This window comes from Muntiacus reevesi, chromosome 3, assembly GCF_963930625.1.
Source record: "Muntiacus reevesi chromosome 3, mMunRee1.1, whole genome shotgun sequence".
Taxonomy (NCBI): domain Eukaryota; kingdom Metazoa; phylum Chordata; class Mammalia; order Artiodactyla; family Cervidae; genus Muntiacus; species Muntiacus reevesi.
Genome location: NC_089251.1, coordinates 179,287,573 through 179,302,031, shown reverse-complemented (window position 1 = coordinate 179,302,031; position 14,459 = coordinate 179,287,573). Strand labels below are relative to the sequence as shown.

General features: G+C 38.2%; 1 protein-coding gene across 4 annotated transcripts in view; it reads left to right on the top strand.

Annotated features, from left to right (window-relative positions):
• Window positions 1–14,459, top strand: part of ADGRG6 (adhesion G protein-coupled receptor G6) — a 154,258-nt gene that overhangs the window by 122,470 nt on the left and 17,329 nt on the right. For all 4 annotated transcript variants that reach the window (XM_065931247.1, XM_065931250.1, XM_065931248.1 and 1 more), the window contains 4 exons: window positions 1,176–1,303; window positions 2,064–2,332; window positions 3,484–3,580; window positions 5,844–6,127. In XM_065931247.1, the coding sequence (XP_065787319.1) occupies window positions 1,176–1,303; window positions 2,064–2,332; window positions 3,484–3,580; window positions 5,844–6,127 (778 nt within the window). The remainder of the gene's footprint in view (window positions 1–1,175; window positions 1,304–2,063; window positions 2,333–3,483; window positions 3,581–5,843; window positions 6,128–14,459) is intronic.

Here is a 14,459-nt window from a genome sequence, read left to right as displayed (position 1 = left end):
ACAGCTTTTCAAGTGTATAAAAATAAAAAAAACTATGACAACCCTTCCCCCCCCAAAAAAAAAAACCTCTTGGTGGCTTCTCATTTATGAAAAAAGAAAAGGAAAGACCTTATATGTACCACGCTTCGCAATGAGCACAGTAAGAACCTCAGCACTATTCTTAGAACTGGGCAGCCAGGTGCCAGCCAGCCTCTGGCTGTCTCGGATGAGTCCCACCCTACCAAGCAAAGAAGCCAGGGCCCACCTGAGGGCTTGGACACATGGGCCACAGTGGCTTACATTTGTGCTTGGGACCCCAGCCCTGCAAATGGTAGGAAGGGTCTAGTTATTTATAATGCAAGACAATGACCTCCTTTCCAGTTTTTGTTAGGGGAACCAGTGGTTTTGTTCTTCAAGTTATACTGATGTGCAAAGAGCTTGGGTAATGGGTAATGATAAAAAAAAACGATGTGCAACTCTCAATAATGCTACATTTTTGTTTCATGGAGTGATCCACAAGAGTGCAATAAGTGGAAATTTCAGTACAGGCATACCTCGGAGATATTTTTGTGGGTTCAGTTCCAGACCACTGCAATAAAGCAAATATCAAGATAAAATGAGTCATACAAATTTTTGGGTTTCCCAGTACATATAAAAGTTATGTTTGTACAATACTGTAGCCTGTGAATGTGCAATGTCATCTCTAAAAGAAAAAAAAAACCAATATAGATACCTTACTTTAAAATATTTTATTGCTAGAAATTGGTCACCATCGTCTAAGCTTCAGTTTATCAAGCAGTGACATCGAAGATCACTGATCACAGGTCACCAAAACAAATATAATAACAATGAAATGAACAAGTTTTAAATATGATGAGAATTCCCAAAGTGCAACATGAGACCCAAAGTGAGCAAATGTTGGAAAAATGTCTTAATTCAGAGTTGCCACAAATGTTCAATGTAATGTTTCAGTGTAAAAAGAATGCAGTGTCTGTGAAGTGCAATAAAGGCAAACACTTATTTTTTTTTTTTAAGGCAAACACTTAAAATGAGATCTGCCTGTATTGATTTACACTGTTGTTGTTAGCCCCTAAGATTGAGTTGCGATTCTAGGTGATGTCACGAAGCTTCTACTAAAACAAAACAGCGTTCTCATAAAAAGAGATTATTACAGCTGTTTCTCATGTTTTTGGTAGGACCTTCAAGGAACTGCCTCACAGTTGGATGCAAAAAACACTAAAGTCCTCACCTTCATTTCCTATATTGGGTGTGGAATATCTGCCATCTTTTCAGCAGCTACCCTCCTGACATATGTTGCTTTTGAGTAAGTTGTTTTTTTTTTCTATCTGCCAAATCCAGAGCAGTCTGTTGCAAAACATGAATACGAGAATTGCTTCAGCTTTTAAAAACATATATACACCTTGTGAATCATGTAGGATTCAGTTTTAATGGTCAGATTTCTCATGAGATATATCCTGCAACAGGAATTTCCCAGTTTTAGAATCTTAATTTATAGTTACTGTATTTCTATTGAAAAAATATATTTAAGCCTGTTACAGATGATTAGTATTTAAGTAAACAACAATTGTATGAACTGCTTTTTATGGTAAAAAAGATGAAAACATTTTTGTGAAAATACAAGATGAAAAGATGGAAAAAAGATGAAAGCAAAATAAATCTTATAAAATTGGTTTTGAAACAGGAAGTCTTTTTAAAAAAGGACCCTGACCTCATTAGAAATCAAGAAATTTCAACAAATTTTAGGGAAATTGGTTTTTAACAAAAATATATTTTCTATTAAATCTATAATTTTTCCTGGATTAAAAAAAAATCAATCTGTTGTAACCAATTAGAAATTTTGGAAACAGTTTTGAAATAAGATTAGTATTTTTTAAAAAATCTTTATAATTTGCCTGGTATTCATATCTTTGGCCCTCCTCCCAGTGGAACCATGTCATAAAGATGGTACTATCTAGGTTATTGCAGAGCTGTATAAGATGTGAATTAACTGCCTATACTTAAAAGATTTATTTACAATATTATTCTCATATATCTTCCTATTGCTTCTCCTTTTATTTCTAAAGAAAATTACGAAGAGATTATCCCTCCAAAATCCTGATGAACCTCAGCACAGCCCTGCTGTTCCTGAATCTTGCCTTCCTCCTGGATGGGTGGATCACCTCGTTTCATGTGGATGGACTTTGCACAGCCATCGCAGCCCTCCTGCACTTCTTCCTTCTAGCTGCCTTTACCTGGATGGGACTAGAAGCGATTCACATGTACATTGCTCTGGTGAAAGTATTTAACACTTACATCCGCCGGTACATCCTGAAATTCTGCATCGTTGGCTGGGGTAAGCCTCCTGCATTTTTTTTTTTTTTTCCATCCTGGAAATCACTAGGTTCTCATAGAAAAAGCCTATTTTGAAAGAATAGGACTGCTAAAAGAAACTTCAAGATTGTGAATGATATGCATTTGATATACATAACCGAAGGCAGGGGTGTTTTTAAAACTGTTCCACAGTCCTCACAAAAGTCACTATTAAAGGGGGAAAGAAAAAAAACCTTAGCTCTTGAGTCACCACCAACTTATTTCCTGTGTCCAGATCCAGCCCACCCAAGTCTGAAGAAGCAGCTGGCAGACAGTGGTGGATTTCCATTATATTTCAAAATAGAAAGGCCAGCTCAGACTCTTAACTATTCTTGCCCCTAGACACATGCCCATGTCTTGGAAACCTGAGCGAAAAGGTTATTTTTGTGAGTGCAACCAGAATACTGACGGAATTCTTGCTTTGAACTTCTTACCATGATTCCTCAGCCAGACACAGATGGCTATGTTAGGCTGTTTACAGTCTTCCAATCAGGCTCCTTCTTTTATCTGGGTTCTGTGTTGGGGCAGGCATTTTTAAGCTTTATCACAAATCTCTTTTTCAGATGGCACGGGGGAAAGGAGACATTTGCAAGGTGTTCAGTACCTCCTTAGGAGGCAGTGAAGGCACCTTTCAGGGAATTCAGGTGGGGCAGCATTTCCCCACTGAAATATACATGCAAATCTACATAGATTCTTATGAGAGAAAAGAGATGACTATAAAGACTTTCTGCCCCCATTGTTTCCCCTCAACTTATGCTGAAGACGTTTCTTTCTATAGAAAGGGGGAGAATGAAGCTGCAGTTACTTTCCAATCTTAACTCAGTCAGTCTAACAGGTGTCATTTATGAAACTACATTTTCTGGTGCCACGTTCAGGATAGGGCAGGTCCTTATACTCTAGTGGGTACCAGCAAGCCAACGAATACTTAAGATTTAGATTGTTTCTAGTTAGAGTTGGATGTTTCATACCACAAAAGGGATTTTATTGTTTTCAACCAAGTTGCCAGTTCTAAGAAATTTGATTTTATAATGTGCAGTGTTTACTTTCTTTTCTTTCCCCTTGCCATTTTCAGTCTTATAAAGCAATTTCAGATGCTGCAGAAAAGTTGTTTCTGTCATGGTTTCGTTATAACAGGTGTGCCTGCCTTAGTTGTGTCTGTTGTTCTGGCGAGCAGAAAGCAAAATGAAGTCTATGGAAAAAAGAGTTATGGAAGAGAACAAGGTGATGAATTGTAAGTAACAAAAGTTTGTTGGGAATTTATCTGTGATGAGTATTATATGCTTTGTTTCCCGAAGTTTAGTGTGTTTTCATGCCAGTAGTGAGCTGCTTATTTTGGAAGGTTAAGTTGTATCTGCATGTCTTTGCCAAGGCCTCTGCTATACCATACATGAATTCAGTTGAAAACCCTGAACTGTGTGAGCTCCTCTTATGAATGTTGTACTCTTCTCATCTGGAGTTCAGAAGAAGCTTCAGATTCTCTCTTCTAGACTTAGAAGACCCAGTCTCTTTGAGGAGGTTTCCTAATTAAACCACATGCATCTTCCAGAGAGTTAAGTAGCAGCATCAGACAGTGAGGGATTCAGTGACAATATGATTATTGTGTGAAAGTGGAGAGAACGGATCTTGAATAATTTGAAAAATTCCCTTCAGATAGTTAGATTATTGAGGCTAAGATTTTTAAACTGTTCAGTTTGAGCAGTTAGGTTTTCTTGTATTTTATGTAGCACATAATAAGTACTCGGTATTATTTGCGGGTTGACTGAATTACTGCATAAATAAAGAGCTTACTCCTGACTGTGATGCCACATTTCTGTGCTCATTTCATGGATGGATATCACTTTAATATCCAGTCAGTATCCAGTCCTGTTTCTTTCCTCCTGGTCTTCCCTTTTATGTTTCCAAAGTAATATTCAAAAGCCCCCAACAGAGCTAGTGGGAAATAAAGGATCCAAGCCAGGAATTTCAGATTCTAGGGGGACTAGAAAGAAAGATTAGCTCCAGAGGCAAGCTGTATCATTTAGGGGACCTTTAAAATAAGCTATATTAAATGTACAAGTCAGTGCATAAGTTCTAAATAAGGGAATTTAAAAAGTATGTGAGTCAACTTTTACTAGCCTTTAATGTATGATTCAGTAAACTACTGTGCCATCAACAGCTCTCATTAATTGAGAATTTACTATATGCCAGGAATCTTGTTAGGTTATAGGACTCAAAGATGTTCAAGACAGCTTTTGCCTTTGGGACGATCATGTTCTACCATGGTAGACACAACCTACCAAAATGATGACCATATGCTTTAGAATTTGAAGATTAATTGTCTTAAATAATTCATCTAAATATTTTTGGTACCTCAGAACTTGCATAGTATTAATTAGGTACTGGGGCATCTGCAAATTGCAGTATTTTAATTTTACATTTAGTATTCTTTAAAATTACTTTCATCTATTTTCAGATATATATCATTCTGAATAGCAAGTGTATCTTTCCTCATCTCACAAGGATGTTATGATGTAAGCTTTTTATTTGTGCATTAGAAGTTTCAGCATAAGAATAACAGAGTTATACAATAAGGTTGTGCCTCAGTTAGACCAATTATATTAATAGGGATTACTTTGTTCTTAATAATGGAATCCACAATTATGTATGTCTTAAGTAAGCAGTACTCTTTTCACATAATAAGAAACTTGGAAGAAAGCAAAAACTAGCATTAATTTTGTGGCTGAAAATGTTAGGACCACCAATCCTACAGCTCTCTTGGTCTTCCTTTCCTGGATAGAAGATGATGACTACAGCCACAGAGCTTGCATTCATGTTCAAAGCAGAAATAAGAAATAAGGGTTGTGCCAGTGAGTCTGTCAGGAATACCTCTCTCAAAATCCCTTAGTGGACTCTGCTACCATATCATTTTGTAGATCAGTGTCCACCTATGCTCAGTCACTCAGTGGTGCCTGGCTGTTTGTGATCTCACAGACTGTAGCCCCCAGGCTCCCCCGTCCCTGGGACTCTCCAGGCAAGAACACTGGAGTGGGTTGCCATTTCCTTCTCCAGTGCATGAAAGTGAAAAGTGAAAGTGAAGTCGCTCAATCGTTCGACTCTTAGCGACCCCATGGACTGCAGCCCACCAGGCTCCTCCGTCCATGGGATTTTCCAGGCAAGAATACTGAAGTGGGGTGCCATTGCCTTCTCCGTAGATGTGGTTTAGGGTGAGCCAAACAATAATGTTTTCACATCAAGTCAGAGTTTAAGAGGCTACCTTGTTTTCTTAATTGTTGACTTAAATAACTAGGTATTAAGATAATGACTATCCAAAAGAAAGCAGAAACAAAAACAAAAATCTTATGTAAACACCCCCCCAAACGAAGTGACTTCCTAAAGGCGTGTGAGGGGCATTTGAGGAAGGCCCACCTGTAAAGTACGCAGAATCCCAAAGTAAGCCTCTTAGGTAAACAGGGCGTGATGGTTAATCTCTTGCTTTCTGTCTCTTCTCCTTTTAGCTGCTGGATACAGGATCCTGTCGTATTTTACGTGACCTGCGCCGGGTATTTCGGACTCATGTTTTTCCTGAACGTCGCCATGTTCATCGTGGTGATGGTGCAGATCTGCGGCAGGAACGGCAAGAGAAGCAGCCGGACGCTGCGGGAGGACGTCCTCCGGAACCTGCGCAGCGTGGTCAGCCTGACCTTTCTCCTGGGCATGACGTGGGGCTTTGCTTTCTTTGCCTGGGGACCTCTGAACGTCCCCTTCATGTACCTCTTCTGCATCTTCAACTCCTTACAAGGTAAGACAACTGGTGCGTGACTACTGAGTCACCTCAGCTGTGTCCGACTCTTGGAAACCCTATGGACTGTGGCCCCCCAGGCTCCTCTGTCCATGAGCTTCTCCAGGGAAGAATACTGAAGCGGGTTGCCATGCCCTCCCTCCAGGGCATCTTCCCCATCCAGGCATGGAACCCAGTCTCTTATGTCTCCTGCGTTGGCAGGTGGGTTCTTCACCACTAATGCCACTTGGAAGCCCAAGATAAATGGTACCCACCCCATTTGCTCTTGCATATTTGAACGTATGTGCAGACACCTTCACTTTTGGCAGACGCCATGTGGTGTTTCTAAGTCACTCTTCCGAGTGCTGAGCACAGTTCCAGGCCCAGAGTGGGTGCTCGTGAAAATGACCTTGAATGAAGTGAAGAAGTAGAATGTTAGTTTCTTTGTTTTCAGTAGCACCTAAAACTATGCCTGGAAGAGAGTAGGTGCTCGGTAAATGTATCTTGCTCATGATTTACTATGAGAGGTGTCCTCGGGAAGTGAAGGGGAGGCACAGATGCTTCGTGCCTTCTTCACAGTTTTGCTGAGTATTGGTGCTCTTCATGGAACCATGTGGGTGTAGCATTCTTGGCCAGAAAATTCTTTAGTCTCTGCCAGGGTCAGAGAAATTCACTTTGATTCCTTGGCTCTAAATATAAATACCAACAATCTAGTTCAGAAATGCTTATTTTTTTTTCCTCTAAGATATGGCAGTCAACTCAACAATCTAATAAATGGCTTGTTCTGTTTAGAAATACAAGATTTATTTCAAGGAGTTTCCTGTAATGCTTCTAAGTCCGTAACACACACCCTAGTGTGCTCTAGGGTGAATTTAACTTTTTAAACCATTTTTATTAAAGTACAGTTGATTTACAGCGTTGGGCCAATCTCTGCTATATAGCAGCATGACTCAGTTACATACATATATACAACCTTTTTAAAAATATATTCTTTTCCATTATAGTTTATCCCAAGAGATTGGTTATAGTCCCTTGTGCTAGGCAGTATGACCTTGTTGCTTATCCATTCTAAATGTAATAGTTTGAATCTATTAACCCCAAACTTCCAGTCCATCCCTCTCCCTCTCCCTCCTCTTTCCCCACTGGCAACCAGAAGTCTGGTCTCTACGTCTGTGAGTCTGCTGTTTTATAGACAGTTTCATTTGTGCCATATTTTAGATTCACATGTAAGTGATATTGTGTGGTATTTGTCTTTCTCTTTCTGACTTCACTTAGTATGATAATCTCTAGTTGCATCCATATTGGAGCAAACAGCATTATTTCATTCTTTTTTATGGCTGAGTAGTATTCCATTATATAAATGTATCACATCTTCTGTCGATAGACATTTAGATTGTTTACATATTTTGGCTACTGTGAACAGTGTTGCTATGAACCTAAGGGTGCATGTGTCTTTTTAAATTATAGTTTTGTCTAAGTATATGCCCAGGAGTGGGGTTGCTAGGTCATATGGTAATTCTATTTTTTAGTTTTCTGAGGAACATCCATACTCTTGTCCATAATGTCTGTAGAAACTTACATTCCCACCAACAAACACTATTAGGAAGGTTCCCTTTTAGGATGAATTTAATTTTGAACCTTAAGTCAATATGAAGTGTTTTTTTTCAAAATTCAGTAGCATTCTGTAAGACATTGACATACCCTGTATTGTTGTTAAAACTCCCTAATGCTGGAAGCACTATGAAGTCCACAGGGCAGTAGGAATCAGGTGACGAAGTTTGGCATTTTTTAGAGCAGGGCATTACTGCTGGCTTATCTAAAGCTCCTGCTCATGCACGTGAAAGTTTGTGGGGAAGGAATAGCTGACTAAAGCTGAATGAATCTGAGCTGGGATGGAAAGTGTGGAAATCAGGTCTGTGCTTCTCACAGGTGAGATGCCTGAGCAAATGCTCGCAGCAGTTGTGTTCTAAGAAAAGTCTGTATTTACTACAGAAGAGTTTTGACTGCTTTGTATCCTCCGTATCTGTTTTGCTTGTCTTATTCAGTTTCCAACTAGTTCACGAGCTCTTGTTTTAAAAACGTGTCACTTAAAAGGTGCTCAATAATTACTTGATAAATCAATTACTGCATTGGTAGATGAAGAAGGGAGGAGCTTGGGGGATGGCCTAAATTCAATCTGAGACTCCTCTGGCATAAATCTGCATAATTAGTTGAGCAACTTTTATTCAGATTAATTCTCCTTTGACAGAGCAGCTCTGTGCGCTCATTATCCTTAATAAATAAAATAATAAGCCGCAAGTGAACGTCCAGAAGTTGGAAACTGAATAGGTAGCATATGAATACATCTGCACTGGGATCCAACTTTGTAAAGTGAGTTTTCCTCTGTTTAATCTCTTCTATAACATACAACATTAAAGTGCCTAGACAAATATTGACAGAAATATTCATTAACATTAGAAAATTCCATGGTTTTATATTTCAGGATTGTACATGGAAGGCACATTAATCTGCCAGCCCAATCTTGTTTTTGCTTTTATAATTTCCTGGCAGTTTCAGCAATCTGCAACAGTTACAGTTGTCTGTTCAGCTCTGTTTCCATTAATGAGACTTGGGATGTTTTATTTTTCCCAGCATAGGTCTCCTCTCAGGAGGGAAAAATGTTGTAAACCATCATCAAGTCAGTGTTCTTCATAAATCACTGACTTTTAAGGCTGATTTTAAATGATATAAATTCAGAACAGATTTCTGCACATTCAATGATATTAAAAACACCTTCTAAAGAGAAAATTTAAATTAAAAGGGAATGATACAGAGCACATGAATCTAAAAATTCCTTACAGGCCAGACTTGTACAACAGCTTCTTCAGACACTATGGAAAGTCATTTAATGGTTTTCACTTGCATCATTTTTGGAACCTGTTAGAGGCTTAGTGGTTATTAAAAGTATATGGTTTATTTAAAAAAGCATGTGGGATTTAGACAGTTTAAAGAAACAATTCCATGAATACATAATGAACTCAGGTTGAACTTAGGCAAACTATGTTGTGTCGACTTCTTTATGATATTCTTTATTCAAGCCCTCCCAAAATAAAACTTGGTCCCTGTGTCTCATGGGGCTTATATTGTACTAGGAGAGACTGAATACTGAGTGGGTAGCCTTTCTCTTCTCCAGGGGATCTTCCCAACCCAGGAATTGAACCCAGGTCTCCCGCATTGAAGGTGGGTTCTTTACCAGCTGAGCTACAAGGGAAGCCCTAGGAGAGACTGACGTTAATCAAATATGACACCATATATAATATACATGGTGGTGTTGAAGGCATGTGACAGGAGACATGATGCCTAAACTGAAAGCTGAAGGATCAATAGGAGTGAACTAGATGAAAGGTGGGGGTAGGAATTGGGTAAAAACTATTTCAGGTAGATGGCATTTCTTGTGCAAAAAATTTGCTGTAATTGGTAAGTGTAGCATATACTCAAGGCATTAAAAGAAAGATCATATCACCTGAGAACCAAGAAAGAGCAGGAGAGTGACAGAGCAGTGGGTGTGATACAGAAGGAAGGTAAAAGCTCTGTATTTTGATCTGTGTGAGAGCATTTAGAAGTTCTTGAAAGGTTTGCGACCTGTGGACTGATATGATCGATACACATTTTGTAAAGATGAAGCTGGACATAATGTGGAGAACGGATTATAGCAGCCGTGTAGTGTCTGTAGATGAGAGTCTGTGGCAATGGTCCAAGTAAGCTAAGATGGTTCAGTGTTTTAGACTGTGATGGGAATGGAGGACCCTGAGAGACGTGAGCAGAGTCAAGAGAATTTGCAAGTGTGCTAGTAACGAAATACTTAGCATTGGCTTGATCATTAAATTCTTACTTTTCTGCACTGATGAGGATAAGAAAGCTTCATGTTAATACATTATTGTAGCAATTTGAAGCCTGGAATTGCAAGAATTAGCAATGGCCAAAGATTAATAATGTAATGCAGTGTTCTGAAACCTAAAATCATGCCAAAGTAAATTTTAATTTTCTCAGATTTAGCTTATAGTTGAACATCTTAAAATCACCAAGATCACAAGTCACTCTTGAGGGTTACAGAGGTGAGGTCTGGCAGGGAGGACCCAAGATGTGTTTGAGAAGTGATGTCAGGTCCTGTGTATCAGAGGAGTGACTTTTGCTAGTAGATTTCTTTTCACTTTTGTGTATGTCTTTAAAAATTCGGTTCAAAGATATTAAAAATCCATTTTATCTTTCAGGATTCTTAGAAATACATGTGTATATGTGTGTGTGTACAAAGACATATACATGTATAATTATGTCAGTACTCATATTTATGTAGCTTATTATTAAAGCTTTATATGTATTTTATTTTCAAAACATATCTTTATTTTTATGAATTTTTAAGATACATTTATAATTGCACAATTTAGTTGCCAAAAAATCATGTTAGCCAGATATCATAAAATTATTATAATCTGTGCAGTTCTACCTAAAAGTTTACCTACTTGAATAAGCAAATGAAGTCGCTTGAATCCAGGCTGAAACCAGGTTTACTATTCCTGCTTTTCCACCATATATTGCTTTATTCTGTTTCTCTTACCTACTTCGTTTAAGTTATATACTAATTATTTCACTGCATTTTTTATTCTAAGATGAATAGATAAATATACCTTCTCTTAACATGGCACAATTATATTTCTAACTCTTTTTTCTCTCTTTGATACTTTCCTGGGGTGAGAGTGGCAAAGCATTTTATTAGACATTTTAATTTATTCTAAAGAATACAACTTGAGAAAATCATATAGTATACAAATTGCTATTCAAAACAGAACAGATGTTTGACAAAGATACGTCATAATTCACATGCCTGAGAACATCAAGAAATATAATGCAATTCATCCTAAAGAAGTAAAGGGCAGTTCTCTGGTTTCTGGGAGGATCTTGCCCAGAGTCCTCTTGGGCATCTATAATATATCCTTTGGTGATATTGATGTACTTGCAGGATTGAGTTACTGCTTTGAGAGGCAGCCTGTGCACCTTGCTGCTTATTATACAAATGATAAATAGTATCTCAGACTGTATATTTTTTCACTACTGTACAAAAGTATTTGACACTAAGTGAAAAAGCTGGCTTAAAACTCAACATTGAAAAAACAGATCCAGTTCCATCCAGTCCCATCACTTCATGGCAAATAGAAGGGGAGAGAGTGGAAGCAGTGACAGATTTTCTTTTCTTGGGCTCCAAAATCACTGTAGACAGTGACTGCAGGCATGAGATTAAAAGATGCTTGCTCCTTGGAAGGAAAGCTATGACAAACCTAAATAGCATATTTAAAAGCAAAGACATCATTTTACTGGCAAAGGTCTATTTAGTCAAAGCTATGGCTTTTCTAGTAGTCATGAATGGACTGTAAAGAAGGCTGAGCACCAAAGAATTGATGCTTTCTAATTGTGTGTGGAAGACTCTTAAGAGTCCCTTGGGCTCCACAGGCATCAAACCAATCAGTCCTAAAGGAAATCAGTCCTGAATAATATTCATTGGAAGGGCTGATGCTAAAACTGAAGCTCCAGTCTTTGGCCACCTGATGTAAAGAGTCGACTCATTGGAAAAGACCCTGATGCTGGAAAAGATTGAAAGCAAAAAGAGAAGAGGGTAGCAGAGTATGAGATGGTCAAATAGCATCACCAACTCAATGGACATGAATTTGAGCAAACTCCAGATGCCAAGGGTGCCTGGTGTGCTGTAGTCCATGGGGTCACAAATAGTCAAACATGACTTAGTGGCTGAACAACAGCAACATTAGATTAGGCTTCTCCAGTACGTAGGAAAGTTTAATTCTCCTGACACGTTTAACAGGATTTAAAATGTAGCCCCATACTGAGAACTTAATAATCAATTTTCCTTTTCCATACACATGAAACAATATTGATTAATAGTCTCAGGCATAATTGGTCCATCTTCTGTACATATACAGTGCAGCATATGGTTCTGTAAATAGAAGCTACCATGGCAAACACAGAAGGGTATCATCAATCTACTCAGAGGTCATGTTTGCCGTTAATTAGTTGGGTAACGTTAAAATACCCAGAGCAACAGAAATAAGTTATATTTGCATAGTGAGCTGTGGTTTACAAAGCACTTTCACATAACATCTGTGATCTGATGTGTAATTCTTGCAGCAAACATGAAAAATAGGTACTTAAGAAAGGATATTCTCCCCATTTTATAGATGAAGAAACAGGCTTACAAGAGTTCATGACTTTCCCAAGATCAATTTGAATCCTACAGTGTAATATTTATAGCATAGCATATGTGAGCATAGAAAAGCACATTAGGTGAGAAAGCATGAGTAAAAAAACAAATTACTGCCTTTTCAATTTTTTATTTCAGAGTTTCTAGGAAGTGAATATGTCTATTTAAAGAAACCTAGTAAATGTACATCTAATGAAGAAGTGGAAATTTACTCGTGCCCTTTTCTAGCAAAAATCATTTATAGAAACATATCATTTTAAAATAAAATGAAAATATATTTTAATCCTGTTGGCAAACTCAGAAAATTAAGTAAAATTATGGAGTAGGAACCTTCTGATCGTTAAACTGGGCCATAATTACATGCACAACACACATGGCGGATTGGGGCCAAAGTAAAGAGATGTACCACCTTTAAACCTGTTCACATCTGAAACGGCATCACGTTGGCCAAGACATTACACACTGCAGGGAAATAAATTACTCATCTTTTGGCAGAGCAGATTGTGTGTAGAGAAGTAATTTTTTAAAGGGCACCTTGTCGAATGAAAGGAGGATTCAAGAGGTTCCCAAAGGGAGTCATAAACTCTGGAGATTCCTCAGTCCGGCAGCCAGCTGGCTGCATCTGTGTGACAACGGAACACATGAGCCGTTGCTGGACTCAGGCTTGGTGGGAAGCCGAGAAGTTATCGAGATCATTTTTGTCAAACATCAGTTACCTAGGATGTGTGTCCTTTTTGACCCAGACATGTGGTTTGATTAATTCTTGATTGATTCCATCCCATATGCCTGAAGTCACCTATATCCATAATCTTCTTTTCACTGTGTTTCTGGATCTTTTCTATCCAGGTATGAAAAATCAACTTAGTTCGTTTATCAGAATATATTGATGACGAGCCTGCTGGAATTGCTAATGGACCTTAGTTGGTAAAGAAATCTTTAGGAAATGAACACTTAAGGTGTTTGGTTTCCTTCACCAGACTTATTGAAAGTGAGTTTTTAGGCCAGTAAAAGAATACAAAATGTGCTTTCCCTAAATTTTACTGTATGGCATTTGTTTTCAAAGCCAAGGGAAACTGTTCCTGGGCAGTTTTTTTTTTTTTTTTTTAACACTTTTGATAATCAGTCTAAAGATCTGAGAAGATCCCTTCAGCTACTTATTTTATATTTGCCCCAGAAAGTCACCTATTTTTGCTAAAATCAACCAAAGAGGATGAATTCTATGTGGACACCCACTTTCTAGCCAAAATATTGAGGCTAAGGATATCTTTTTCCCCCCAAATAAGTAGTTAAATAGCACTTATAGAGACCAAGATTAAACACAAGCCCATATAATCTATGTATAATGGTTATGAAGTCAACATGTTAGAAAGAGGATTTTTTTTTTCAGACTTTCTACTTGAATGTGTTCTGAGGCAAGTGAAAGAATTAGATATCAAAACCCAAGCCTGCTGCTTGATGAGATCTCTCTGAATGTTTCTCACTCCATGTTTAGACATTGAGAGTACCCCCTTGGATGTTCTTTACTGTGTTTTTTGAGCCAGCTTTGGCCCAAGGTGTGGTTCTTCAGGAGGTCTTGATGAGGTGGAATTCATTGCATTTTCCTTCCTACCAGGACCCACATACTCATAACACCCTTACTCGAAAAAGCTGTTTTTTTCTTTCTTTTTTATTTTTTAAATTATGAAAGTATGATAACACATTTGCAGGAGACTTGGGGTGGCTCAGCTGGTAAAGAATCCGCCTGCAATGTGGGAGAACTGGGTTCGATCCCTGAGTTGGGAAGATCCCCTGGAGAAGTGAAAGGCTACCCACTCCAGTATTCTGGGCTGGAGAATTCCATGGACTGTATAGTCCATGGGGTGGCAAAGAGCTGGATACGACTGAGCAAGTTTCACTTTCACTGTCACTTTCTGGAAAATGCAGAACAAAGTTACATATAGTCCCACTATATATTACAATTGTTTTTTAAAGTAGTTAAATTAAGATTTTTAGTTGGAGTTTCGGTATCAAACTCTAAAAAAGTTATAGAATGGATATGCATAAAAGTAGAAGGATATAGTAGACGTGGAAAGCACTGTAGGCCAATTGAACATAGTTAAGATAATT